Source organism: Canis lupus, chromosome 30, assembly GCF_048164855.1.
Source record: "Canis lupus baileyi chromosome 30, mCanLup2.hap1, whole genome shotgun sequence".
NCBI classification, from domain to species: domain Eukaryota; kingdom Metazoa; phylum Chordata; class Mammalia; order Carnivora; family Canidae; genus Canis; species Canis lupus.
In genome coordinates, this window is record NC_132867.1 from 41,674,772 (window position 1) to 41,701,405 (window position 26,634).

A 26,634-nucleotide genomic window follows, 5' to 3' on the forward strand; every position below is an offset into this window, starting at 1 on the left:
TGTGAGAGTGTGCATGCCTGTGTGTACATGTGCCGGTGTGTGTGCATGGATGCGTGCACATCAGTCTGTGCATGTGTGCAAGTATCTGTGTGTGCGCATCTGTAGATGAGTATATGTGGGGTGTGCATGTGTGTGAGGGACATGAGAGTGCGTGTATGGGTGTGTATGTATGTGTCCATGTGCAGATGACTGGGGGTGTGAATGTGTACGTGTGTACATGTGCATATGTGTGCATGTGCGTGGGGGGACATATGCGTGTGCGTGAGTGGGTGTGTATGTAGGGGTGTGCACGAGCGTGTATGCGTGCACGCCTGTGTGGCAGAGGGCGAGGGCCGCGCTGGGGGTGAGGTCAGGGGCGGCGCACGGGGAGCAGGAGCTTTGCCGGGAGTCCTGCACTGACTCACCTGACAGGTGGTGAATCGGGCGAGTCCCATCTTGGCCGGACCGGGGGGCACATGTGAGCCCGCACGGCGGGTCGCGGGGAGCCTTGTTCGGGTTTCGGGAGGGAGCCCGGGAGTGGGGAGCCCCTGCAGAAACTGCCACAGGCATAGCTCTCTGGGAAACCCCGGCTTCGAAGAAACCACCTCGAATTATGTGTCACAGTGAAGACCCTTGAAGCGCCTCGCACGGACGGACGAACGAGGCCCGGCGCGGCCAACGCGATGAGGCGGTGCGGCTGCCACCGTGGCAGGAACGCGGCCACGTCACAGCACAGGCAAACCCACGTGGAACCGATGCCGCCTCGCAGACGTCCGGCCGCGGGACGAGACCCAGAAGAGCTCACTCGGAAAAATGTAAATATTTTCACGTTCCGTCCATTCCCCTCTTGTTTGCACTCCCAGCTTAAACACGTCTTGGTTTACATTTTTCCCTTTCCACCCGGTAGAACGGGGGTCGGATATGGTGCCAAGGACGCGGTGGCACTGTTTGTCGGCGAGGTTGCGGGCCGTGTGTGCTGCTGTGTCACCTGCCGCTTTCCTCCCCCCTCCCCGGGGCCACCCCCAGCCCCCCGGTGAGCCAGATGCCACAGCGACAGCAGCCAGGCCAACAGGAAGCCGCCCAGGCCCCTCCCACACGGGTAAACTGAGGCTCGGTGATTGGGAAGAAGCAAGCAGAACCAAACACGAGGCGTCCTGGCTCCCGAGTGCCTTTGCCCGTGAGCCCATTGTGCTGGCCAGGGCTCTCCGGCAGGACAGGACGGGCAGAGGGACAAGAGCTTTGTCACGAGGGCTCGGATGGCAGGGGCTGCTGAGGGCTGCCGGCCTGGGGACACCCGGCGGGGCCGGACACGCAGCTCCAGTCCAGTCCAGTTCCCGGGGCACGTGTCGGGTCCCACCCAGCGGCCGTCCTGGGGAGGCAGGAGGCCCCCCACCCCCCGGTGTAGGGCTGAGGCATTAGACACGGGGGGAGCTGAGGCGTTCCAAGTCCATCCCGCACGCCCACGAGCCCAGCGACAGTGACCGGGGAGCCCGCCTGCGTGCAGAGCCATGGGGGCCCCGTGGACGGGCGCTGTCCTCATGGAGGGACACACGACCCGCACCCCTTGGGATCCCTCCCCTAAGCCCACCCCCACGGCATCCCCGGGAGAAATGAGGCCGGAGGAAGCTGCCCCCTGCAGGCCAGAGGTGGCTAGGGCCCCAGGGGTGCGCCCCCCGCTCGGGACCTGTTCACGGGGAACCGTCCCCCCAGAAACACACAGACGCAGCTGCGCTCTGTAAGGAGCGTCATAAATATGTTTCTGTATAGTTAGGATACAATAAATAGCCGGTACAAAACACGGAAGACGGCATGAGGCCCGCTGCCGTCCGGGCTGCGGGAGGGGGCAGGGTCACCGGGGGCGGTGGGGAGGCCCCGCTGGTTCTGAGGTAAACCTTTGTGTGAGCTTTTCCTTGAAAGACAAACCCCTGCAGGAGGCGCAGACTTGCGGGGCAGCGCCGGGCTTCGGGTCGGCTGCCGGTCACCGGGGCCCGGAGGTGGACGCGCGTCCCCGGCCGGTGCGGGTCAGCCCGTCCTCAGCCTCAGCACGCGGGAGCGGGGCTCCTTGGCGCTGGAGTAGACGAGGTAGGAGCCGGCCGCGGTGCGGAAGGCCTCCCAGTCCCTGCAGCCGAAGGTCGGGAGGCTGTGCACGGCCACGAAGCCCTCGTAGCCCTGCCACCTGCGGGAGACACGCCGTCAGCCGGGCCGCGGGGCCCTGCACGCCGGCACCTGTCCAGCCCGCCCCGTCCCCCGCTCCCACGTGTCCCTGGGCTGCCCAAGCTCCCCTCTGCCCGCGCCATGCTCCCCTCTGCCCGCGCCATGCTCAGCCTGCAGAGAGGGAAACTGAGACCTGGAACGGGCACCCGGCCCTCAGACCCCGCAGCGCCTCGTGTCCAGCCTGGGTCCTGCCCTGGCCCACAGTCCCCTGCAGGCACCCCCAGCGGGTCCCGGTTGTGCCAGGTGAACCGCAGGGGCCGAGCCTGGGCCTCCCCGCTCCCGGGCCGGTGTTGACAGTGAGCCCCTGTCCCCAAACACAGCTGTCAGCACACGGGCGGCCGCCCCCGGCCCCCCACGATCTGCCCCCCCATCCCGCCCGTCATGCGGCCGGCAGAGTCCATGGTTCTAGGCTTTCCCCGCCCAAACGGACCTGCAGCGGGTGGTTCATTCTCAAGGGGTGGAGCCCCCGGGGCGGCGCCTGGGCCATAGGGTGAGAGGGTTTCCCTTGGGGCAATTGTCCCGGCCGCTTCCCGGGGTGGCTCCCGTCCTGCCCACGCCCGAGTGCCGTCCTCCAGCTTCCAGAAAATGACTCCTCGTGCTGACTCACGGTTTTCATTTTCTCCCCGTGATTCCTGTGCCTACAACTCGCCCATTTCTCTAAACTAAAACAATCTTTTCTCCACTTGCACGGGTTGCTTTATCCGCCCCGTGTGTGGTCAGTCGTTCTCTCCGATATTGAATGCAAAGCCTTTTCCGCAGAAGCCCCGAGGTTTAGGGAGTCACCCGGCCCCTCTGCCGCCTGCTTGGAGGAGGTCGCGGCACCGGCACCACGTGGCCGTCAGGGCCCTCTTAGCCTTTCTGTTGATGTTTCTGCTGTTTCCGTTTTTTTTTTACGCTTAGATTTTCAACCCCTGGGAAGTTCATTTCCATGTAAAGTATGAAGCCAGGCAGATCGTGGTCCCCGTCCAGACAGACGGGAGATGACATATTTTATGAGGTAACACGTAACGGGTCGCTTCCCCGTTGACTGAGTCACAGCATTTACCGCGTGACACGGCTGCGAACCGCCGTCTCTCTTGGCCCGGCTGTGACCACACCTGCCCGCCCACGTTCGGTGGGAACCAGCTGCGGCCTCCACGCTGCGAGGGCCGCCTTCGCTGTTCTTCCTTTTCAAAGTCTTGGTGGCCACCTCTGAACACGCGGTCTTCCACACGAGCTCTCCAGCTACTTCGTCACGTTGAAAATTCCACTTTCTACTAAGTCAGGAAGTCGGAAGAGGATCGGGGACGTTTCTAGTGAGACGGGGAACGACCGGGATTGTTGGAGAAGAGGTGAAAAGCCTGGTTACCCCGGTGGCCGCGGGGGACACCGAGGCAGCTGCTCAAGAGACACCACTGACAAGGAACGGGGCCCGGGCGGCTTTGTAGCAGAGTTTAAGCCAACGGCAAAGAAAGCAGGTCCTGCATCTGGACCCTCTCAGTCCGCGGGTGCGGGTGCAAGACTCTGCACCTGTATTTATAGGTTAGGATCCAGATCAAACGGGATAAAGGTAAGTCCCCAAAGAAAATGCCGTTCATGCGGCGCCTGACTGGCGCCCTGGGGTCCCGGGATCGAGTCCCACGTCAGGTTCCCTGCATGGAGCCTGCTTCTCCCTCCGCCTGTGTCTCTGCCTCTCTCTGTGTCTCTCATGAATAAATAAATAAAATCTTAAAAAAAAGAAGAAATAAGGAGCAAAGTTGCTTGTACTCATGGATGTAATTATGCCCCTAGAAATTCCACGAGACTCTTCTTAAAGAAAACCAGCAGAAAAAAAAAAAAGAAAAAAAAAAGCAGAACTGAGATGACAACGTGGTTGGGCAGCTAGATGCTAAGGTTAAGTCATGACGAGCGGCTGCAAGTGGAAAGGAGAAGATCCCAGGTGCTGTGCTCTCGAAACCGGAAAGCCTCCCAGAAGCGAATCCAGGGCCGTGGCCCAGCCCGGATGAGGACCTGGGAACTTGTACTGAAGCGCACGTGGCAACGGGAGAGAGACACCACCGCGCTCCTGGACGGGATCGCTTAGAAAATTGCCAACCATGCTGGAAGCCTGCACACCTCCGGCCGGAATCCAGACCTCTGAGCGCCCGCGTGACCGGCGGGGCCACCTGGCCGAACTCGGGGCGTGACCCAGGCTCGGCCTGCGACCCCCGGCGGCTGGTGGTCGCCTGCACGGAAGGTGAGCCCCTCCCCTCCCCGGTAAACCCAGGCGGCGAGGAAGGGACAGCCTTGGGAGGCTCTTTACCTGTAGATAATACTGTTTACGGAGAAGGTGTTTCCATCAAAGGAGTTTGCAACCACCAGGAAATAATCTTCTCCCACCGAGAAAAACTCCCAGTCGAGAGCGCTGCGGAGACAGGGGAGCAGAGGTGAGCACACCCGGGCACGGGTTCCGGCCGGTTCTCCTAATCCCAGGACCCAGGGCCCCGTGGCAGCCCAAATCCAGGGCGACTTTCCTGCACAGTGAACTGGGTCCACTCCAGGGAAATGCATACCAGTCGTTGCCTTTTTTTTTTTCAATTTTAAAATTTAAATTATAAAATACAAATAGCATGATATGTGCCGTCTTGACCGTTTTCACGTGGTTTGGTGGTGACAGGTACATCGAGAGCGCTGTGCAGCCGTCACCGGCGTCCATCTCCAGGCCTTCCTCACTCCCCCAAACTGAGTCTCTGTCCCGTGGAGCACGAGCCCGCCCCCCCAGCCCTGGCGCCCCCACCCTACGCTCTGCCCCTGACGTTGAGCGCTCCAGGGACCTTACGAGTGGAATCACACCGCGTGTGTCCTCGGTCTCACTGAGCATGGTGTCCTCAAGGCCCGCCGTGCGGTGGCCTGTGTCACTGCCCCTCCCTTTCAGGCTGGATGACAGTGCACTACGTGGAGGGACCCGTTAGCTGCCCACCCATCCATCCTTGGACGGTGGGCTTGCACACGCACAACGCTGCTGGGCAAAGAGGGCGAAATCTTACAGTTTAAAGAGGTTGAAGTAGGGGCACGCGGGGGATCAGTGGTTGAACGTCTTGCCTTCGGCTCAGGGCGTGACCCCGAGGTCCTGAGATCGAGTTCCCCATCAGGCTCCCCACACGGAGCCTACTTTTCCCTCTGCCTGTGTCTGCCTCTCTCTGTGTCTCTCATGAATAAATAAATAAAATCTTTTAAAAAAATAAAAAGAAAGTGAGCCGTCTCGCTGTGAGTTCCCGCTGTGCCCCCAAAGCAGGTGTATTTCTGTTCAGAGCCACGCCCTTTGGTCAGAGGTCCATCAGCGGGCGACGGCTGGGGTCACCAGAACGGACCCGCCCGCATGATGGACTACCGATCGGCCGTGAAAGGCAGCGAAGGGTTGGCGGGCGCTCCTACGCCGAGGAACCGTGAGGACCTGTGCTGAGTGAGAGCAGCTGGGCACCGGGGTCGCCTCCCGCGGGTTCCACGCACACGCGGCGTCCGGAGCTGGTTGCTCCGTGGAGGCGGAAAGTAGGCTGCTGGCTGCCGGGGCTGGGGCGGAGGGAGGCGTGAGCGCCGGCGGGTGGGGGTTGCTCCCTGGACTGGCCCGAAAATGTTCTAAAATCACCTGCTGGTCATGACATATCTGCACTTTTTTTTTTTTTAACCTGCACATTTAATAGAAAATCGCTGACTTGCAGCAAACAAAGCACGGTGTCGGAAGGAAATTAGAGCCAAGGTTCCAAATAGCAGCCCCAGAGTCAGCCCACAGCCCCCGGAGGCCACATCACACCCCAAGGGCAGGGACGAGCCCTCACCGCTGCCGCCACCGCGTGTGGCTCTGGGGATCGCGCGCGGCCTTCAGGCGCTGGCTCCGGGGATAGCCCTCCCGTGCCCGCCCTCCCGGCCGCCCGCCCCAGGCACACCTGCACGTGGGGATCTCTTGGAACTTGACGAACGCCTGCGCGGTGACGTTCAGCTCGTAGATGACCGAGTTGACGACATAGGAGTCATTGTGCACCTGCGCCTCCACGTCGTAGCTGTGGCTGTTGGCCACAGCCAGGAACACCCTCTCTCCAATGCGGAACACTTCCCAGTCGGCGGCCCCGAACGTCTGCGACAGACAGAGCGAGAAGGAGTGCGGGGTGGGGGGGGCCGTGCGGGAACAGCGACCCTCAGGACGTCCCGGTGCTGCTTCGGGCAAACAGGGTGCCCCCCCACCCCCGCCTGGCTTTGCCCCCTGCCCGCACGAGTGTGCCCTCACCCGGAGAGATCATCCCTGCAAAGTGCTTCTTGGCCTTCTGTGCCTTCCCCCAGGGCTCCCGTCCTGAAGGTGCAGCTGCTGAAACACCTCCTCCAGGCAGCCCTCCCTGCTCCCCCCAGTCCTGGCTCTGAGCTCCTGAGCAGCCTCTAGATATGTGTGTTTCTGGCCACAGGCCGCCCCTGGCCCGAGGCTTTCCCTGGGCTCCATCAGCAGCCCCACCTCTGGGCTCCCGGGTGCTGCTCCTCTGGGAATCACGTATCACCCTCAAGGAGGGCAAGGGGCGCACGGGCTGCGCTTATGCACGAATGGCGAGCCCGGGAGCCCTTGCCCCGACCCGGAGCCGCATGAACGGGGCCCCCACGCGGACCCACGAGGAGGAGGTTCGTGTCCAGCCTACAGCCAGCATCTCAGGGGTTCTGGTGGGGCCGTGCAGGGCGGCAGAGAGGTCGGGGGTCCAGATCCAGGCCCCGACCTGAGCCCTCAGGAGAAAGGATGGGGGCAGAAACACATTTCCCTGGGGAAACGGGGGGGGCACGGGGGGGCCGTCTGGATGTCCCCACAGGAAGGCGGCAGATGGTGTGGGTGGCGCAGGAGGAGAGCGTGGCTGCTCCCTGTGGCGGGGTCTGCGGCGCGTGTCACTGCCCCCGGGGAGCCCGAACCACAGGGAGTGGACGCTGCCGGGCTCTCGGTTCCCGTGTCAGCAGAGACCCCGTCGGTCCCCGTGGGCTGCTGATGGCTGCAGAAGCTCCAGCGGCACACTGGCATTCAAGTTGTCTTTAAATGTTTGCCCCCCGACTTTCAGCTTCTGATAGCGGCAGAGGGATGCGGCCGGCCCGGCCCCCCTGCTGATGGCAGTTGTGAGCGGGACTGTGCGGGCCACCGTGCGACGCGACGGTTCTGGGGAGTGGGCACTGGAGGGGCCGCGACCCCCGAATGAAGGGAATCACGTGCATGGGGCGCCTGCTTATCCGACCTTTCCTCTGAGGACTGTCCTCACCGCATGGCGCGTGGGCACGGCGCTCGGCGGGTGCGGCCGGTGACCCGGGGTGGGGGTCCCCAGGTGAGCCCACGAGTGGAGCCGGAAGAGAAGGAGAAGAGGAGGAGAGGGAAGGAAACGCTCAAATGCACGAGGGCTAGAATGTTTCCAAATGCGGTTGAAGACACCAAACCACAGATCCGAGAGGACCAGAGACCCAACGCGTCCCGTTCCGGGAGCTGACAGAGAGGACGACGCGGGAAGCCTAGAGGGGATGGAGAAGACATGTCCCGGGCTGCACACCACGGGGACAGCGGCGCAGCGACACCCGAGACCGAGGAGGCTCGGCGTCAATGGCAAGACGTCCTCAGAGTAATCGAACGGCAAACGTGTGAGCCCTGAATCCCAAAACCGGTGAAAACAGCTTTCGCAAGTGAAGGTAAAAATAAGGTCATTTTCAGAGAACAGTGACAGAAGGAATTGCCAGGGGGCCCGATTTCCAGGACAGGCTGGAGGCGGTGGGAGTGCGGGCGGCCACGCGGCCGGGGCAAGGGGAGGCGAGCTCGGGGCGCACACGGACCGCGGGGTGTTCGCAGGTCGCGGGGCTCCTGTGACCAGAAGCCGCGTGAGGATACACACGCACACAGCACCCGATGGCCAGGCGGGGACGCGGTGTTGTCACGGGCTGTCATTCCTACGTATCAGTAATGACGATGCAAAAAAAATAAAAAAGAAAAAAGAAAAAAGAAAGAGAAAATGTGGGCAAAAGACTTGAACAGGCATCTCACAAGTGAAACTACAGAAAGCCAGGAAACCGGTGGGGACGTGTCCGCGGTCTGCAGTCCCCGGGGAATTACAAGCTTAAAGCACCCGAGACACCACTTCACACCCAACGTGTAAAACCAAAGGTCCTGGTGAAAGCAGACGTTTCCCCGCATCTTGGATCCTCCGCGTGGCCAAGGCGGAGCCAGAGGACGCGCTTGCTCCGCATCCAAGCTCCACCTGCCCCCGGAGGGAGGGGAGGGCGGGGTGGGGTCCAAGGGCAGCCCTCAGCTTTCCAGCTGCCCAGAGAGGGGCCCGGGATATGGGGCCCGGGATATGGGGCCCGGGATCCCTGCTCCCCGGCCTCCCCCGAAGCAAGAAAGAGACGTGCTTTCAGGACGTTAGATCCGTCGAGGCACATGCTTTGCCGGGTAGCAAGTCCTGCAGCAAGCTGAGGACAGGGAGTCGCCCCGCACCTCAGAGGGGGCATCCCCGCCGGCCGCTGTGCCCCCGACACCGCGACGCTCTCATGCTGGGGCAGCAGGTGGTTGTTAGCACCCTTCCCCCCCGGCACATGTCAGGGTCACGCTCAGGGCCAGGCTCCAGGAGGATTTCCGTTGCGTGAACTAGGGCCTGGGCCTGGGGACACAGGGATGCCCACAGCCCCCCAGTGGGCAGGCTGGGGACCGGGCTGCCTCCCTGGGGACAGATCCCTGAGTGGCCCCGGGTAGTCCTGGCCGGGCCAGAACTGGCTACATGGCAGGGGCACCCCGGGCCGACCGCTGCCTTCCTCCCTGCTTCCCAGTGCCCAGCGAGGCCCATGCCTGAGGGACACCCCACATCCCTGACCAGCCACGGCCAGCCTCACGTGCCTGCCCCTCCTCGGCACATCTGCCACCTGCTGGGATGCCGCTGTCCCCACATGCAAATCCAGGATGTGTGGCCCAGCCCACCTGCTTGGCCCTCCGTGGCCTCACTCCCTGCTTGGCCAACCTCAACCACAGGCAAAGAACATTCTGCCGTCGAGGTGGCATTTTCTCCAGGCCCAGCAGAGGGTGCCATTGCCGTGGCCCAGCGGGCCTGGCCCTACTGAGACGTCCTGGCGCTGCCTAGTCCAGCTCTAGAACGGGTCTGGCCCTGTCCAGAGGGGACGGACCGGGAACTTCCGGCTACAAGAACAAGACTCACCAGGACAAGGACCAGGGGACCAGGACACCTGCAGGTCACTGACTCCACGCGGGCGCCAGGAGCTGGGCTAGGGCTTTATTGGATTAGCGTGTCCTCTGCTCATGTGGCTCCATGAGGTGGCACCGTCTGTGCCCTGGGGCCGCCTCACAGCACCCGAGCAGGCTCACACACACTGGGGTCCACGGAGCCTTCAGCGTCATCCGCTCTGTGGCTGCTCCCCGGGACAAGTGCTGGGGGCCCACACCCGCGAGGGGTCACACGTGGCGGCTCTGCGACTCCCGAGAAACCAAACAGGAGTCGTCAGACCGACAGACCACAGGCTCTCTCCAACCCTGCGCTGAGGAATCCACGCGGCTGAGAAACCGCAACCTGTAAGTGCACAAGCCTGCACACATTCATGTACACACATGCACACGTGCACACACAATGCACATGCCTGCATGCACCCTCGTGCTCCTGTGTACACACAGCTGCGCCCACAATGCACACACCTGCATGCACACTTATGCACCTGTGTACACGTACCCACACCCACCTACACATGCCTGCATGCACACTCATGCACCTGTGTACACACACCTGCACACACAATGCACATGCCTGTATGTATACTCCTGCACCTCTGCACACACACCTGCACATGCCTGCATGCACACACATGCACCTGTATACACACACCTACACATGCCTGCATGCATCCTCATGCATCTGTGTACACATGCCTGCACACACAAAGCACAAACCTATATGCACACTCATGCACCTGTGCACATGCCTGCACACACAATGCACATGCTGCATGCACACTCATGCAACTCTGTACACACACCTGCACATGCCTGCATGCACTCTCATGCACCTGTGTACACACGCCTGCACACACAAAGCACACACCTGCATACACACACATGCACCTCTGTATATGTACCCACACCCACCTACACATGCCTACATGCACACACACACACCTGTGTACCCACATGCACACGTCTGCATGCACACATGCACACCTTTGCAGTACAAGTGGCCAGCAGGTGGCCTGAGGAGAGCATCTCCCTAGCTGCCAGGCTTCCTTTGGGCGCCGAGGCACGCGACCTCAGACCACTCACTCGTCACGGAGGGGCGTACAGCGGGGGGTGAGGAGGGGCTGTGGAGGGTCCGGAGACGAGGCCAAGGGTGTGGCCGGAGCAGGAGGCAGGGAGGAGCGCTCAGGTGCGTGTGGGCAGAGGGGTGCTCATCCTGCCTCGGTGCCGCGTGCCCACCCGATACAGCAAGTACGGGGGTGCCTCATTCGATTTGAATTCCAGACCATGACTCTTCAGTCTGTGTGTATCCCACGCACTACTTGGGGTGCTTTTACTAAGAAGTTATTCACTGTTTACCCAGAATTCAAACTGAACTAGGCATCGGGGTTTTATCTGGGCGGAGGGTGGCAGGGACCCACGCGAGGCCGAGGCCGCGGGCCGCCGAGGAGCCCTCCTCCCACCCAGAGGAACAGGGCCCACCCCTGCGCCCTCAGCCAGAGCCCAGGCTCTTCTAGCTCAGAAGTGAGGGTGGGGACAGCGCGCCTGCGGCGGCACCAGCCCGGGCAGGGGGTGCGGGCCCTGGGCCTGCTGCAGGAGGCCCCGGTTCTGGGTACTTTAGGGACTCATCAGAGAGAGAAGAAATCCCCACATCAAACAGCCCTGCCAAACCCTGCCTGGCACCGAGCAGGGTGGCCAGGCACCTGCTGGGCTGGGCGCCCCCCCCCACGGAATTCCCCTGCCACCCGCCCCAAAGCCCCCGGCACGGTGCCTGGCAGGCCGCGCAGGCACAGGGCGACGGCGCTTCTGGGGCTTGGCAGCGGGTGCACCTGGAGCCCCCGACAGCCTCCCTCCCCCGAGGGCGGGGCTGGGGGGGCTCCTCTAATCAGAGGATCAGCTGCTCGGCCAGGAGGCCCTTGGGTTCTGGCTTCCATGGAGCAAAGAATCAAGGCCTGGGAGCGCCTGGGGGACAGGATGGGGAGGTAGGGCGTGCTGCCGGGAGGGCAGGCTGCCCCCCAAAGGGCAGGGGGGGCCGCTGTCCTCAGGTGGGCAGCTGGCCAGGTGGGCAAGGGTCCCACCCGACCCAGGAGGCTGCAGGGGGCGGCGCCCTCCCTGGCGGACTTCTGGATGCCCCCCCCCAGGCTCCTGCCCACTGAGCAAACAGAAGTCCCCAGGAGGAAGCCCCTTCCCAGGGCCACCGGGCAGTGCTGACCACCCAGGGGCGCTCCCGCACCACCCAGCCCACGTCTGTGGCTCCCAACACCCCCCCCGCCCCGCTCCCACTTCCTGCCTGCACGCGTACCCACTTGGTGGACACTAGGTTTCTGACAAGCCCCCAGTTTCGCCTGCTGACCTGCTTCCCTAGCGCTTGGCTCTCTCCCCTCCGTGTCCCGTGGGCACTCGGCCAGCCCCTCTTGCCCTCGGTTGTCATTTCCAGCAGCTCGTCTCCAGGACAATCAACCCTGACTCGGCCACCTGCCCCCCTCCCACGCCGTGACCACAAGCCCTGCAGCCAGTTAAGAGCTCAGGGGGCAGAGATTCCAGTAGCTGGAGGCCGGACTCCCCGTGGACCGAGGCCATGCCTTCCTGGACACACCCAGCTCCGGCCTCCTTGGCTCTAAGACTACGAGGCCAAGTCACTGGGGCCTTGGTCTCTGCCGTCTGCAGGAAGGTTCTGGAATTCCTGGTGGGAGAGGTGGGGAGATGCAGAGGGTGGGGCTGGGAACGTGCCCGAGGGTGAGCAGCCCGCCTCCCCCTCACACCAGCCACAGGCCTGACCCTGTAGGGCCAGGGCTTCCTGGTGACACCCCCCCGCCCCCTACGGCCAGCCCAGCCCCCCAGCAAAGGCCCCTGTGAGGTCAGCTCCTCTCCATCACGTGTGCTTTCAGAGCACCCGGCACAGTAAGGCGATGCCAGGGCCTAGAAGGATTTGAACACAATGCAAAAATGCTGGCAAAACATGAAAGTGGGGTTCTGCGGGGTCTGACGCGTCACGGAGCCGTGAGGAGACGGCAGCGTCGAAGGGAAGGCCCCTGGGCAGGGTGCGAAGCTCTGGCCATCCCGGGCCTCCATTGGCGGCCTGCAGGGCTGGGGGGTGGTGGTGACCCCGAGGGGCCGGGTCCTGGGTCAGCCCCGCCTGCAGGGCTGGGCACAGACCGGGGCTGGATCCTGGATCCCGGATCCTGCCTGCAAACGCGGAGCGGCCGCCGCCTTCGGGCACCGCTGGTCCAGTGCCACCAGCGCCACCAGCGCCGCGGAGCGTGGAGTCCAGAACCCACCCCTCCCAGGGCCCCGGCCCACACCCCAGGCTCTGCCCAACCTGCGCCCCGCACTGGGTTCCCTCAACTCTCGCCTCCGTGTCCTCACTTGTGAAGCGGATCTGACGAGCGATCACGAGCCGCTGAGCAAGTGCAGCCGCGGACCTCCCCTCAAGTACCTCTGCAAACGCCAGGAACATCTCAGGGGACGCGAGAGAGGTTGCCCACCAGCGGCAACCCCAGGGCTTTGGCACGAGGCCGTGGGGAGCAGGGCAGCCGTGCCCCGTCACAGGCGGGGCCCACGGCCACTGTGTTCTGCTTGTTGGGGAGCCCGGCCCGCTGTGCCTGCCCCCGGCACCGGGACACAGAGCTGCCCCCGCCTGGGGCCCGGGGAGACCCCTGTAATGCCTGGTCTGCACCGCACACCCCACTGGAGCTCTAGGAGGAAGATATGGGGCCCCTCCCTTCCTTCACCTCCTCTCGCCCTTGTCCCGCCAACGAACCCCAACATATGCACTCGGGGTCCGACCCCAGCCCCGGCCCCTGGACATCATCCGCAGGATGACTCTAGACTCGAGATGTGAATGTCGGCGTTTATGGGGTCCTGGCACATCATGATGTCACTCTCGCAGAGCCCAGCCCTTCCCGGGGGGTTTCGGCAGCAGGAGGAGCTCGGAGCACCTGCCCCCCGGCCCCTGGGGACAGTCCCTGCATGCAGGTCAAGCAGCCCCTCCTCGGAAGGTGACCGCTCTTCCCGCGGCTCAGCGAGGCCAGCTGCTCCCTGTGGACGCCACGTCTACACCTCAGGACAGCACGTGCCCCACAGGCCCAGTGTCCCGTGTGGCTCATGTGACCGGGGCTGACCCTGAGCAGCGGGGGTGACAGCCAGTGTGGCTTCCCGCCTCTCCTGGCCCTGACCGTGGCTCCGACAGAGCAGCCGCAGGGCCGAGGAGACCCGGGGAGCCTCGTGGGGCCACACGCAGGATTCAGGCGGGAGTGGGCTCCCTCGGAACCCAGAGGGCTGCGGGAGAGGAACCCGCCCTGTGCCGCGTCCTGAGCCTCTCCGGAGCTGTCCTGGCGTCTCTGGAAGGTTCGGGTCTTCCCGTTGCCTCACAGCCAGTCCCGCGTGATGTGGTGTCCAGGGCCAGTGACCCGGCTGAAGGCGTGTTCCGGGCCCCCCAACGGCCCCGTTGCTCTCTGCTCCTGCGTCACTCCATCCGGATCTCCTGGGTGGATCCCCTCTCCCTCCCTCACCTTCTTGCTCCACATTCTAGAAGTCTCCCCCGCCTTCATTTTCCAGTGCGGTTGACGAGTATCTTCTTATATGGGCAGCGACCGTATTTTTAAGACCCGAGGACTGTCCTTTCATGGCACCCGCAGCCACTTTATAAACACGGAGTCTGCTTGGATACCTCTGACGGCGACTACCAGGCTTCAGCCTCCCTCGTGTTTCTGGGGCTGGCTCGGCTTCGTCCAGTGCGGGCGTGTGTCTACACTGCAGCCCGACTACCACAGTTTCGGGTCCTTTATCAAATCCCGGAGACCCCTCGCCGTCTGCCCCGTGACGGGTGAGGATGGCGGCGGGTGGCATGTGTCCCTGGCGGGCCGGGCCCCCGGGAGCCGCGGCACCTGCTCGCCGCCCCGATGAAGTGCCGCGAGGAAGAACAGCTTCCGGACCTGGCCTTTGGCTCCCGCGGAGGAGGCGGAGGATCACGGCGTGGGAGCCGCGGGGCGATGATCTCAACGTGCGCTCCGACCCACGGCAGGAACCGTGTTCACGCCAAACGCAGGCCACGGCCCTGCCCAAACCCGGGGTGAGGACCAGAAAGCCGCGGGCCACCCCAGTCCCACTCCTCCCGGGGGTCCCTCTCGGGAATCGGCAGCCCCAGGAGGGTCGTCCTCCTGCCAGCAATCTTGGGGTCGTGCTGCCTCCCTGCTCACATCGGGCCCCCTGGTCCCACCACGGCCCTCGGGAACCGGCTCCCCCGACGTGCTTGTCTCGCCCTGGCACTGCCCCGCCCCATGCACACTGGGCACGGCCGCCCTGGCCATAGCACGGTGCGGGTGCCCTCGCGTGCGGCTCTTGGCGGAGGCCGCCTTCCACCTGCGGGGCACCGCGCCCCGACTGCCCTCCCGCAGCGGCCCTCCCCCTCGGGGGCTGGTCCTCACGTCCCTGCCTGAGGGAACCGCCTGCCGCGGACCCTGGACCGGGTGCCCTGACCGCACTGCATGCTCTGAGGGGTGCGGGGCAGCGAGTGGGTGTCACCTGGATGGCGGAGGGAATGGCCCGCGGAGGAGCCTGCGCTCCGGGACATCATCCCTCCTTGCGTTTGAGACCCGCCCTGAGGGCAGCCTCCGGGCCTCGGGGCCTCCGTGCAGGGGCTGCCTAGCAAAGCCCCCACCGCCCTCCCCGTTTCCCTGCAGACCCGACGGGAGGGGGTTCAGCGCGTTCCCTCCTCCACCAGTGACGTCGAACGCCAACGGGGTCCCCACCCCAAGGCTCAGGGAGCCCTCAGCGCATTTCTGCTGGGTGAATGAGGGCCAGATAAACGAGCAAAGGGGTGTTCCGGAAGGATCCAGGGAGGAAGGCGTCGTGTTGGCGGTGACAGCCTCTCCATGACGATCCCAGCACGTAGAGGGAGTGCCCACAGCTCCATCAGGAACACAGGTGGGCCGCCAGCTCCAGCCCCGCCTCCTGAGATGGCCCGTGTGCACCCGCCTGGCACCTGTGCGGCCCTCCAAGATCCTCGGCCCTCGAGCCAGGACCAGGGCCAGCACGATGGCTCCCCGGGGCGCCCAGCGCCATCCACCCAGAGAGATACTCGTGCCTCGCTCGACTCAAAGGTTTCACCGGCATGTGCAGCCAGCTGAGGGACATCCGCGTTCTGAGGGGAAGCGGACCGTGCTGCCCCTCCCCTGCACGCGCCAGGTCAGGGCCAGTTTGGGGCCAGGTCAGGCCAGGTCAAGGGCCAGGTCTGGGTCAGGTTGGGGCCAGGTCAGGCAGGTCAGGGGCAGGGTCAGGGCCATCAGGGCCAGGTCAGGCCAGGTCAAGGGCCAGGTCTGGGTCAGGTCGGGCCAGGTCAGGAGGTAGGTCAGGGTCTGGTCAGGCCAGGTCAAGGGCCAGGTCGGGGCCAGGTCAGGGTCGGGTCAGGCTAGGTCAAGGGCCAGGTCAAGGGCCAGGTCAGGGGCCAGGTCGGGGGCCAGGTCGGGGTCAGGTCAGGGGCCTGCTGCCCGGCTGCCCCAGGCAGGAGCCTGACACTCATGGAAGGGCCAGTCATTGGCTGAGGCCTGCCCAGGGGCCACAAGGCCCGCCGAGCCCCCAGCGCTGCCTGGAAAAGCTCTGTGCCAGAGGGAGGGCAGGGCCAGGGCACCCTCCTGCCTCGCTTTAGGGCTCCCCAGGCTTCACTCGGGGTAACAGGGAACACCTCACCCTGAGCCATACGCAGGGGGCAGTGCTCTGGTGGGGAGGGTCTGGGGTGAGGGTCAGGGGCCGGGCGCTTGTCCTGGTTCTTGGGGCCCCAGTCCTGTGTCCTCTGTCTCCCACTGCCACGCGGCCTGCTGGAGGCTCGACGTGGGGGTCCCCCCGGCTTCTTACCAGGAAGGCCTGAAACAGCTGGAAGGAGCCAAGGAGCCAGACATACAGGTGGGAGTGCACCTTCGTGGACGTGCCATTGAAGGCGTTGGCCACCACCAGGAAGGAGTAGGGCCCCACGGTGAAAAACTCCCAGTCGTAGGCGCCCGACGTGGCAATGGTCTGGTTGGCCTCGAAGAGGCGGGTCCTCGGGTTCCACTTGTAGATGACACTGTCGATGTTGTGGTTGTCACCTGCAAGCCGAGCGGCCGGTGAGGGAGGGAGGCAGACGACTGAGGCCCTGCAGTGGCCTCGGTGCAGCCCTGCCCTGGCCCTGCCCCTGCCCCAGGCCCTGGGGGTCCCTCCACGGCAGTCATCCCCCTGGCCACCCCCATGCTCCCTGCCCCTGTGCCCAGATGAAAGTCCTCCCTGTGTCCCTTAGAGACGGGACCCCACCCTCCCTGCCTCCCCTCTCACACTGCCCAGGACCCCGCAGCTCTCGCCGTCACCCACAGGTCAGGCCTTCACACCTTCTGTTCCTCTACCCAGAAGCCCCGTCCCTACATCACTCTCCCTGGAGCCCCCCTGGCTGGGCCAGCCTCTCTCAGGACACCCACTTCCCAAGGAGCACTGGTTAGCAGGCCTCTGGGGTCCCCCTGCCCAGGAGCGGGGGGACAGGCGCTCCTCCCCAGGCCCCTATGGAGCTCCCTGGCCCGTTGGGGCCGAGGCCTGGCCAGAGATGCCCTCCAGGGCCCGCTGCCTCCGACCCTGCCCTCTCCCATTCCCCGGGAGGGGCCAGCTGTGCTCACGCAGGCCGTCGCTGGGCCAGAAACCAGCCCCCTGGCCTCTGCCGGGCCTGTGCCCCTGCACCCCCTGCACCCCCTGCATCACGGAGCCTGCGTCCAGAAGGCAGGAGCCTGTCCCCAAGGAGACAACAGCCAGCACCGACTCTCCAGCACGGCGTCCCCACCACCGTCCCTCTGCGGGACCTCGGCTGCCGGGCAAGCGCTCGCCTCCACACCGATTGCAGCCAACTCCTCCCACGAGGAGGCCAGTTACTTAGTTGGTTGGTCTGTTAGTTTGAGATGAGGCGGTGTGCGCGGCCAGGTGGCCCACGCTCCCATGACCCCCGTCCTGGGTGCCCACACACTGCCTCTGTCTCCCCACCTGGACGGGGAGAAGATGCTCAGGTGCCTCGGCCCGGGACGCCGCTGTCAGAGGGCCAAGCCCGGAGACCCGGGCCAGGTGCGGTTTATTGCAGTCTGTTAACGGGGTGAAAGCAGGCCCTGGGGGGGTGCAGGGGGTGCAGGGGGCGCCCCCCGGGGTCTCCTCCCACGCAAGGCCGCAGCCTACCTTCCCGGTGGTTGGCCACGGCCAGGAAGTGCTCCCCGGCCACCTCGAAGGCCTCCCAGTCCCGGGCGCTGTGGGTGGGGACCCGCTGGTACGGCGTGAACCTCAGCTTTCTCTGGCTCCATTTGTAAATGACGGAGAACTCCTGACCCTTCTCATTCGGCTCAAAATTGGCCACGGCCAGGAACACCTGAAACACACGCCCGCGAGCCTGGTTCCTGCCGTCTGTGCCCGGGCCGGCGCTGAGGCCACCGAGCACCCGCGTCCCTGTCCGCCCGCCCCGTCTCTGCGGATCCGCCCCTAACGTGTCTCTTCGCCGGCCCGTGGTGCCCAGACTCAGGGACGCTTCATGCACAGAGTGGTCCTTGTCCCCGGGGTGAGCAGAGCACCCCGGGCCGCCTCCGCTGGGAAGCACGCGCCTGTCGCGTGGCCGAGTGTGGCCGAGTGTGGCGCACAGGTGCCCGTACCTCATCAGCATTTCTTTAAAAACAGACAAAAAACTCCCTTCCCGTCCCCTCCCCTCTGAGGAACCCGGGGCCAAGCCGGCTGGGCGCGGGGCGGGGGGGGCACACCCGCGGAACACAGAAGCAAGTGTGCGCTCAGCAAGCCCCACACCTGAACGGGGACAGGACAGACCTGCCCCACCTTGTTTTTCTGAATTTCCTGGTATTTCTTTGATGGGAAGTCAGCATTTTTTGTAACGAAAATGTTGCCAACCGGGGCACCTGGGGCCTTCGGCTCAGGACGTGACCCAGGGTCCTGGGATCGAGTCCTGCATCGGGCTCCCCGCAGGGAGCCTGCTTCTCCCTCTGCCCGTGTCTCTGCCTGTCAGTCTGGGTGTCTCATGAATAAATAAATAAAATCTTAAAAAAAAAAATGTCGCCAACCAAAAGGCCAGAGCGCCAGCCAGCCATTCGCCACGCTGGGCTCGGGCACGGCTGGGCCTCGGGGGGGCGGGGGGGGGCTCTGTGAGCAACAGGAGCGCAGAGGCCTGTCCGTCCCGCTCCTGCTCATGCTCGGGTGGGCCCAGCTGAGGACAGGCCGCACCTGGCTCCGGTCAGCGAGCGATGCGGGAGGCACAGGAGGGCGGCCCCAGGACTCTCCCCCTGGGGTCCAGGGGGCAGGGGGCGCTGATCAGAGAATGTGTCGTGCTGGGGGCAGCCCTCGGCCCCTCCGGCCGTGGTTGCGCAGGGGCTGCCCGCGGGAGGGGTCCCACACCCTCACCTCCGGGCCCGGCCCCCTCCGTTTGGATACAGAGTCCGCGGAGTGAGTGTCTCTGTCGCCAATGATTTCCACGCTGTGGACCCGCTCCTGGGAGCCCACAAGCTGTTAATTTAGCCCCGATGGGTTACCTGGACCCGGGCGGCCGCTCGGGAACGGTCGTGCCTCCTATTTTGTAGGAAACCAGACTTCACATCCTGGACTTAGAGGCCCCGCTAAGTGACTGTGAAAGCTGCTTAGAACCGGAGCAGGACTTTGAAACCACGAGAAATACTTTCCCGACTACACGAGCAGAGCCAACGTCTGGACTCGGGGTTTTCCCAAGATAAAAAGGATTGAGAGGAGGAGGCTGGAGGGCAGCCCGGGTGGCTCAGCGGCTTAGCGCCGCCTGCAGCCCGGAGCATGATCCTGGGGTCCCGGGATCGAGTCCCACGTCCGGCTCCCTGCATGGGGCCTGCTTCTCCCTCCGCCTGTGGCTCTGCCTCTCTCTGTGTGTCTCTCTTGAATGAATAAATAAAATCTTAAAAAAAAAAAAAAAAAGAAAGTGGCTGGAAGCAGACTTGCCTTTTTCCCGATGGTGAAATGTCGCCAGGACTGCGCTTGGTGCGTGCGAATGTTCTGGTACGAGGCGAACTTTCCGTCCGTCCACTTGTAGATGGCGGACGCGGCCTTCCGGTTGGCGGCTGCGACGAAGAGCCCGGCCTCGGGGATGGCAAAGACCTCGATGCCCAGCGTCTCCGAGCTGGTGAACAGGCTCTGGTACTCCTCCACATAGTCCAGCTTTTCCTTGGCTGGTGAGAGAACCGTGCAGCCCCGGTCACGCCGCCCGGAACGGAGGCCACCGGCCGTCGGGGAGCGCGACCCAGGCCCCAGGCCCCGAGCCCCGAGCCCCGAGCCCGAGCCCGAGCCCCGAGGCCGCGGCCCTGGCCCCCGTCGGGGGTCTCCGGACGGCGAGCTGCCCCGAGCGCGTCTCACCCGCACACAGAGGCCGGCAGAGGGGCCCTAGCGTCTGCGCGGGTGTGGGGTGTGCGGAGGCCCCGTGACATGACGGGGTGGCCTGGGTCCCTCCTCCATGCTTCCCACGCTCACTGCTTGGTGCCCGAGGGACTGGGCTCCAGGCGGGTGAGCAGCGCTGCAGGCGGCTCCCGATCCCCGCGGGCGAGGGTCCCGAGCACCCTTGTCCCCACGCGGGAAGGCCCCGCGGGACGCACTCGGGAATGACGATCTCCAGCATCTGAGATCCCAAGGGCACACGCGGTGCCACGAGGCTGCCCCCTCGGGGCCTCGGGGACTCGACCCGGACGAGGGGAGCGCAACAAGCCCGCCCCCCACGTGCCATGCCCAGAGGACACACGATCCAATGAAATTGTGCGCGGGCCTGCTGTCCTGGGGGGCCGCTCCCTATTCCCAGGTAACCCTGACTCCCGGGCCGGGGAGCCCGCCGCCCGCCTCACCTGCTAACACGGAGACCCACTCGCTGCCCACACACAGGAACAGCCCCTTCCGGCTCGCGTCAAACCAGAACTGGGCGTCCTCCGCTTTGGTGCACGGGGGCCGGGACCCCAGCGTCACCTTCAAGTCGGTTTCTGGGGGGAGACAAGGAGGGTCCAGAGTACAGGAGCTGGGCGGTGGCCCCTGGCCCAGGCGGTCCTGCCTTTGCCTCTGCGTGCGGGGCCCATGAGGACACACGGGTCTCCACGTGGCCCCGGGGAGGGAGCGAGGCCCCCGCACAGTGGGACGGACGGTGCGAGGCCTCCCTGCTGCCTCCCCCCCACTGTGGACCACGGCCCTCCTTCCGTTGGAAAATCCTTGGCCAGGGGCACCTGGGAGCCTCAGTGGTTGAGCGTCTGCCTTCAGCTCAGGGCGTGACCTCGGGGTCCTGGGATCGAGTCCTGCATCGGGTTCCCTGCAGGGAGCCTGCTTCTCCCTCTGCCTGTGTGTGTGTCTCTCTCTGTGTGTCTCAGGAATAAATAAATAAAATCTTTAAAAACAAAAAGGAAACAAGAAAAGCTTTGGCCGTTATACAGCTGCCCTGCCCTCCTCTCAGACCGGTCACTCTGTGGTGCCAGTTTACCTAAGCTTGGTGGTTGCCCAGTTCTTGGCATCTGACCCCGTCCTCTGGTGGTCACACCTCCCCTAGGGCCAGGCCCACTCATCCTGAAGATGCTGCGCAGCCGACTTACAGCGACGTGGGTGCTGCACCCGACGGCCAGCGCTGTGACCAGAGCACCTGGGCCGGATGCAGCGCCCAATGGAGGCCTGGGCTCGCACTCCTGCCTCCTGCCTCCTGGACGAACTGGACAGATGTGGCAAATTCCCATTTAGGGCCTGAAAATTTTCTCTGTGCGGGGAAATTCTCTTCCTCTGTGTCTCTTCTTTTACTTAAAGATGATTCAAAATTGTACTGTTAACTAAGGAATCATTCAAAATCGTACTTTTGCTATAAAATTATTCAAAGTGTCATGACAATAAACTGCGTCAATTTGTAGACCATTTTCTCCAAGGTTTATTTATTTTAGGGAGAAGGAGAGAGAGAGCGTGAGCACACATGGGAGCAGGGGGAAGGGAAGGAGGGAGAGAGAGAACCCCAGACTCCCCACTGAGCACAGAGCCTGATGCAGGCCTCAGTCCCACGACCCTGAGATCACGACCTGACCTGAAATCAAGAGTCGGCTGCTGAACCGACTGAGCCACCGAGGCGCCCCAGTCTCTAGCCTCTCCAACGTGAGCACATAAAGAGCAGCAGCCGGTGCTTCTGGAGTTTGGAAGCCACCCCAGGACTGGACCGTGAGGGCCGATGCCCTTGAGGGGCTCCCCTGAGCGGGGAAGCATGGCCAGGAGGCCCGGGAGGGGCGGGCTGAGGGGTGGTGGGAGAGATTTGGCTGCTCCAGGGGCTGCATAAATTACATAAATTACATAATCGGTCCAAACTGTGACTTAACGTGGAGAACCCGCAAGCACACACTAAGGAGAGCCGCGAGGGCACCCTCGGAGGTCAGTTGGATAATCACCCCCGTCTTTGCTACCAGGGGAGGTCGGAAAGTGACAAAGCTCTTGGGGTCTGCCGTCAGTGCGGGGCAGTGGGTGGCTTTGACCTACTAACCATAGGGGTATTTCAGCACCTCATTATCTTCTGGCCTCCCCGAGGGACCTTGCAGGACAGGGGGGATGGACAGGACAGCCAGCTCGGCACTCCTGCAGGGACAGAGCCTCGGGGTGGCGTCCGAGCCGGGCAGCAACACCAGCTGCCTCACCAGGCCCTGCAGAGAGAGGGACAGCGTGTTTAGAACCTCACTTCCAGAGAGGACCTGGACCACTGGGCTCACTCAGCCTGTCCAGAGCCTGGGGGCCAGGCGGGAATGGGGATGAGGGTCTAGCCACCTCGAGAGCTACGAGAGAAGAGTCTGCTCATTGGCTGTGGGGGTGGGGAGCACTGGAGCAAGGGCAGAGAACTATACACCGTTCTAAGGTAATGTGGTCACAGAAGGGGTTTTCCCTGTGAACCAACCTCGGGTGACTGGGCTGCATTGCTCATCCATCCATCTGTCCATCTGTCTGTCCATCCACCCATCCATCCATCCACCATATGTCCTTCCATCACTCACCCATCCACCCATCCATCCATCCATCCATCCATCCACCACTCATTTATATGTCCATCCATCCGTCACTCACTCATCCATCCATGTGTCCATCCATCCGTCACTCACTCATCCATCCATGTGTCCATCCATCTAGCCCATCCATCCATCCACCATATGTCCATCCATCATTCATCCGTCCATCCATATGTCCATCCATCCATCCATCTATCCTTCCATCTGCCACTCATCCATCCATCCATTCATCCATCCATCCATCCATCCATCCACTATATGTCTATTCATCACTCATTCATCCATCCATCTGTCCATCCATCCATCAATCCATCCATCACTCACTCATCCATCCATGTGTCCATCTATCTAACCCATCCATCCATCCATCTACCCATCCATTCATCCACCATATGTCCATCCACTCATTCATCCATCCATCACTCTTCCATATATTCACTCACCCAACCACTCATTCAGCCATCTGTCACTCACTCATCCATCCATCCATCCATCCATCCATCCATCCCTCTTCTGTATGTTCACCCACCCACCCATTCAATCATCCATCACTCACTCATCCATATGTCCACCCGCGCACCCCTCCAGCTACCCATCTATCCATCCACCCAAGCGCGCCATCCGTAAATATTCACCAAGCACCTGCCATGTATCAGGCATGGAGCTAGGCACTGGACAGAGCAGGGAACAAGAGCCCCTACACTCATGCAACAAGGTCCTTCACCTGCACTCTAGGGGAGAGATAGGAAATGAGCAAATGCACAGCTGGTCTGAGGGCCGTCAGGGCTACGGGGGAGAAGACAACCAGGGGAAGGGGCTGGGTACAAGTCTCATCTTCTCTAAGTGGCAGGAGAAGGTGTCCATGGAAGGGGACATGGAGCAGGGCCCTGAGGGTGTAGGGTGTGAGCTGCGCTGGCAGTGGGGCGAGTGTGCCAGGAAGAAAGAACATGGGGAAATGTGCCTGGCAAGAACGGGGCCCTAGTGTACCCCAGGGCTCCTGGTCCTACGTGGCATGCACACCCATCTTTTGAATCAGAGCGTGAGGACACCAGGCCTGTAGTGACAGCCCCTCTGTGAGCGCTGCTGTTGGGAGGCCAGACAGGCAGCCCCTTCCTTCCTTACCGTGAACAGGCCTTTGGTCCTCTTCCGGCTGCCGATGAAGAATCGGGCTCCTCGCACCGACAGGGTGGCCGGGAAGGGCACGTCGGCCATTCTGAAAACAGTTGAATTTGGTTTTAGGGCCGTAGGGAGCAGGGTCACGGCCCGTTTACACAGAAAAGGACAGGGAGAAGCAGCACGTGAGGGGTCTCAGTTTCCCGGGGCGACTGTAACAAACTACACGCTCATCGTCAGGGCTCAGACGGCAGGTGGTCCAGGGATCTGGAGGCCAGAAGGGTGAGATCAAGGTGTTGCAGGGCCGTGCTCCCGCTGGAGGCTCCGGGGGAGGTTTATCTCAGCTTTTCCAACTTTTGGGGGCTTCTGGTCTTCCCTGGCTATAGCACGCGTCACCCTCCCCCCACCCCCCACTGCCTCTGTCTTCACGTGGCCCTCTCTGTGCCTCTCCTCCTCTTATAAGGACCCCAGACTCTGGACCAGGTCCTGCCCTACTCCAGTAGGACCTCAGCTTCACCTGATCACACCTGCAAGGACGCCGTCTCCAAGCAAGGTCCCATTCCCTGGTTCTGGGGGACCTGCATCTGAGGGATGCTCCTTGCCCCAGGACAAGAGTCTTCTGCAAAAGTGTGGCTGCAGAGTGGCTCCTCCATCTCTCGGGAACCTCAGATGGCTCAGACTGGCATTGGGTCCCCCGCCTGCCCACCCTCCACCAAGCCTGGGGGGCACAGATGACGTCTGGTGAGGAGGGATCCTTGCTGGTGGCCTGGGAAGTGTTGGAAGATGTGGCCGGAGCTGGGTCTTGACTCGGACATGGAAGCTGAACACTTGGGGTGGGGGGGCACGGTGGGCACATGCTGGAAGGGACGTCCTGGCCGGAGCCTCTGGAGCTGATGAACCAGACATGTGCTTTCTCCTACTGTCCCCTCCTGCTCCTCGGTGCCATATCCTCCCGTAAGATCACCTGCTCCTTCCGGGCTTGCGTCTGGCTGCAGCTGGCCATGGTGAGGCCAATCCTGACCGCCATCCCAGGATCCCCTGTGCTGCCACCAGAGCTCTGATCACAGGGGTGCCCTCCGTGGCTCCCACAAGGCCTGGAAGCCTGACCGCAGGGCCCGGGTTCCTCCTTGGCCACCAGTGGCTGCAGCCCTGGCTCCTTCCGTCCCCTTCCTTGGCCCCTGCACGTCCCCATCAGAGAGCCTTCCCCCTGCTGGGTCCCCACTGTCATCACCCGGCAAAGGCCCTGATGTACTTGAGGGCATGGGGGGGTGGCGCTTGTAGTAGAGACTTATTTAAACGAAGTGTATGACTGTCAAGGATTTTTTTTTATTATGGAGTCAGTTCCATGGTAACAAAGCAGAGTGAGAGTCTGCCTTTGCAAATAATATTTGGAATAATGATCGATTTTATGTAAGCTGGACAATTTCTGATTAAAAAAAAAAAAAGAAAAAGAGTCTCCAGCCCCACTGAGCCAGGATGGAAGCTGAGGGCGACAGGGGTCATCACTCCATGACGGGGCTGTGGGGACCCATGCGCCCTGGTCCAGCCTGGCGACCAGGTGACGGCGGGACAGGGTATGGACTCAGGCTTCTGGGGCTGGGTCGAAGTTACCGGATAGATTGTTCTGCACCCCATTATGTCACTCCGTCAACCCAGACAAGCAAACTGAGTCTTAAGTCAAGGGATGTGTTGAAAATGGCACAGCAGGAGCTGGGTTCGAGTCAAGACTTCATCTTGGCGCTGGTGCCTGAGCTTTGTGACCTTCCTCTGCGGCCTGTCATGATGGTGACCACATGCTGCAGGGCACATTTCCCCCGCCACGTCCAGTGCCCTCAGCTTGGGCACCTGCATCGGCCCCCCCACCCGCCGCGGCCCTTCCGGAGGACGGTCTGGTCCCCGACCCTGCTGACGACCCCACACTCCTGCCTCAGGGATGCCCCCGACGGCTGTTGGCCCACAGGCCCGAGCGCCCCGGTGCACACTGCACGACGCCAGCCGCAGCCGGGCCAGCCGCCCTGCACCGCCGCCCTGCACCGCAGCCCGGGGCCGCATCTTGGCGGGTGGCCCCCGGCCCCCTTGGCCTGCCCGCCGCATCCTGCCACCTACATGTCCACCGGGAGGCCACAGTCCGTGGTGAGGGAGAAGGAGCCTTCCGACACGGCCAAGACCAGCGTGTGCCACTGGCTGTCCATCAGGGTGGGACTGCGGAAAGTCACTCGCGTTTGCCAGGCTCCCGCCGCGTCCTGGCTCAGGAAGAGGAAGTGCAGCCGGGTGGGCGAGTACCGCAGGCCGAGCAGCAGGGCGTCGGGCTCCTCCGCCACCACAGTGAACAGGTATTCGTTCTTCTGAAAGAGAGCATGGGGCAGGGGAGGCTGGACAGGTGAGGGAGGGGCAGGGGAGAGACAGGGAGGGGAGGCTAGGCAGGGGAGGCCTGAGAGAGGGGGAGGGGAGAGGGGGGAGAGGAGGCTGGACAGGGGAGGCTGGGCAGGGGAGGGGGGAAGGGGAGGCTGGGCGGGGGAGGGGAGGCTGGGCAGGTGATGGTGTGGGGAGCTGGGCAGGGGACAGAAGGGGAGGGGAGGCTGGGCAGGGGAGAGAGAGGGGAGGGTAGGCTGGGCAAGGAAGAGAGGGGGAGGGGAGGCTGGGCAAGGGAGGGTGGGCAGGGGAGGAGGGTCAGGGGAGACTGGGCAGGAGAGGGAGGGGTAGAGGAGGCAGGGGGAGACGAAGCTGGGCAGGGGAGGGAGGGGCAGGGGAGGCTGGGCAGGTGATAACCAGAGAGGAGTCTGGGCAGGGGAGAAGAGGGGAGGGGAGGCTAGGCCCGGGAGGGAGGGACAGGGGAGGGCCAGGAGGGGAGGCAGGGCAGGGCCCACCACAGTGACAAGGTCAGTGCAGCCCTGAAGGGCTGAGGTAGAAAACAGTGCGGGGGCCCTGGAAACGGTGACAGGAAGAGGCCATATGACCCAGCCGCCCTCCCTCGCTGAAGGCCGGCAGTAGGCTCTGGGGGACATGAGGCAACGACACGGCCGGGACCCACCCGCAGAGCAGCCCAGGTACACGCAGACTTCCCGGGGCGCCTGCGGCTACTCGGCCTCAGCCAGGAAGCCCCAGCGCCCACACGGTCACCAC

The 26,634-nt window shown here is 63.4% G+C and overlaps 1 protein-coding gene across 1 annotated transcript in view; it reads right to left on the minus strand.

The window, feature by feature from the left end:
• Positions 1-1,693: 1,693 nt before the first annotated feature.
• TSPEAR (thrombospondin type laminin G domain and EAR repeats) overlaps positions 1,694-26,634 on the minus strand; it is a 162,355-nt gene continuing 137,414 nt past the window's right edge. Inside the window, exons 3-12 of the mRNA XM_072807182.1 lie at positions 25,618-25,856; positions 23,521-23,611; positions 21,885-22,041; positions 20,236-20,367; positions 19,346-19,572; positions 17,564-17,750; positions 16,235-16,464; positions 6,096-6,283; positions 4,475-4,576; positions 1,694-2,155 (exon numbers count right to left, since the gene is read on the minus strand). Coding sequence (XP_072663283.1) covers positions 2,002-2,155; positions 4,475-4,576; positions 6,096-6,283; positions 16,235-16,464; positions 17,564-17,750; positions 19,346-19,572; positions 20,236-20,367; positions 21,885-22,041; positions 23,521-23,611; positions 25,618-25,856 — 1,707 coding nt within the window. The 3' untranslated portion in view covers positions 1,694-2,001. The remainder of the gene's footprint in view (positions 2,156-4,474; positions 4,577-6,095; positions 6,284-16,234; positions 16,465-17,563; positions 17,751-19,345; positions 19,573-20,235; positions 20,368-21,884; positions 22,042-23,520; positions 23,612-25,617; positions 25,857-26,634) is intronic.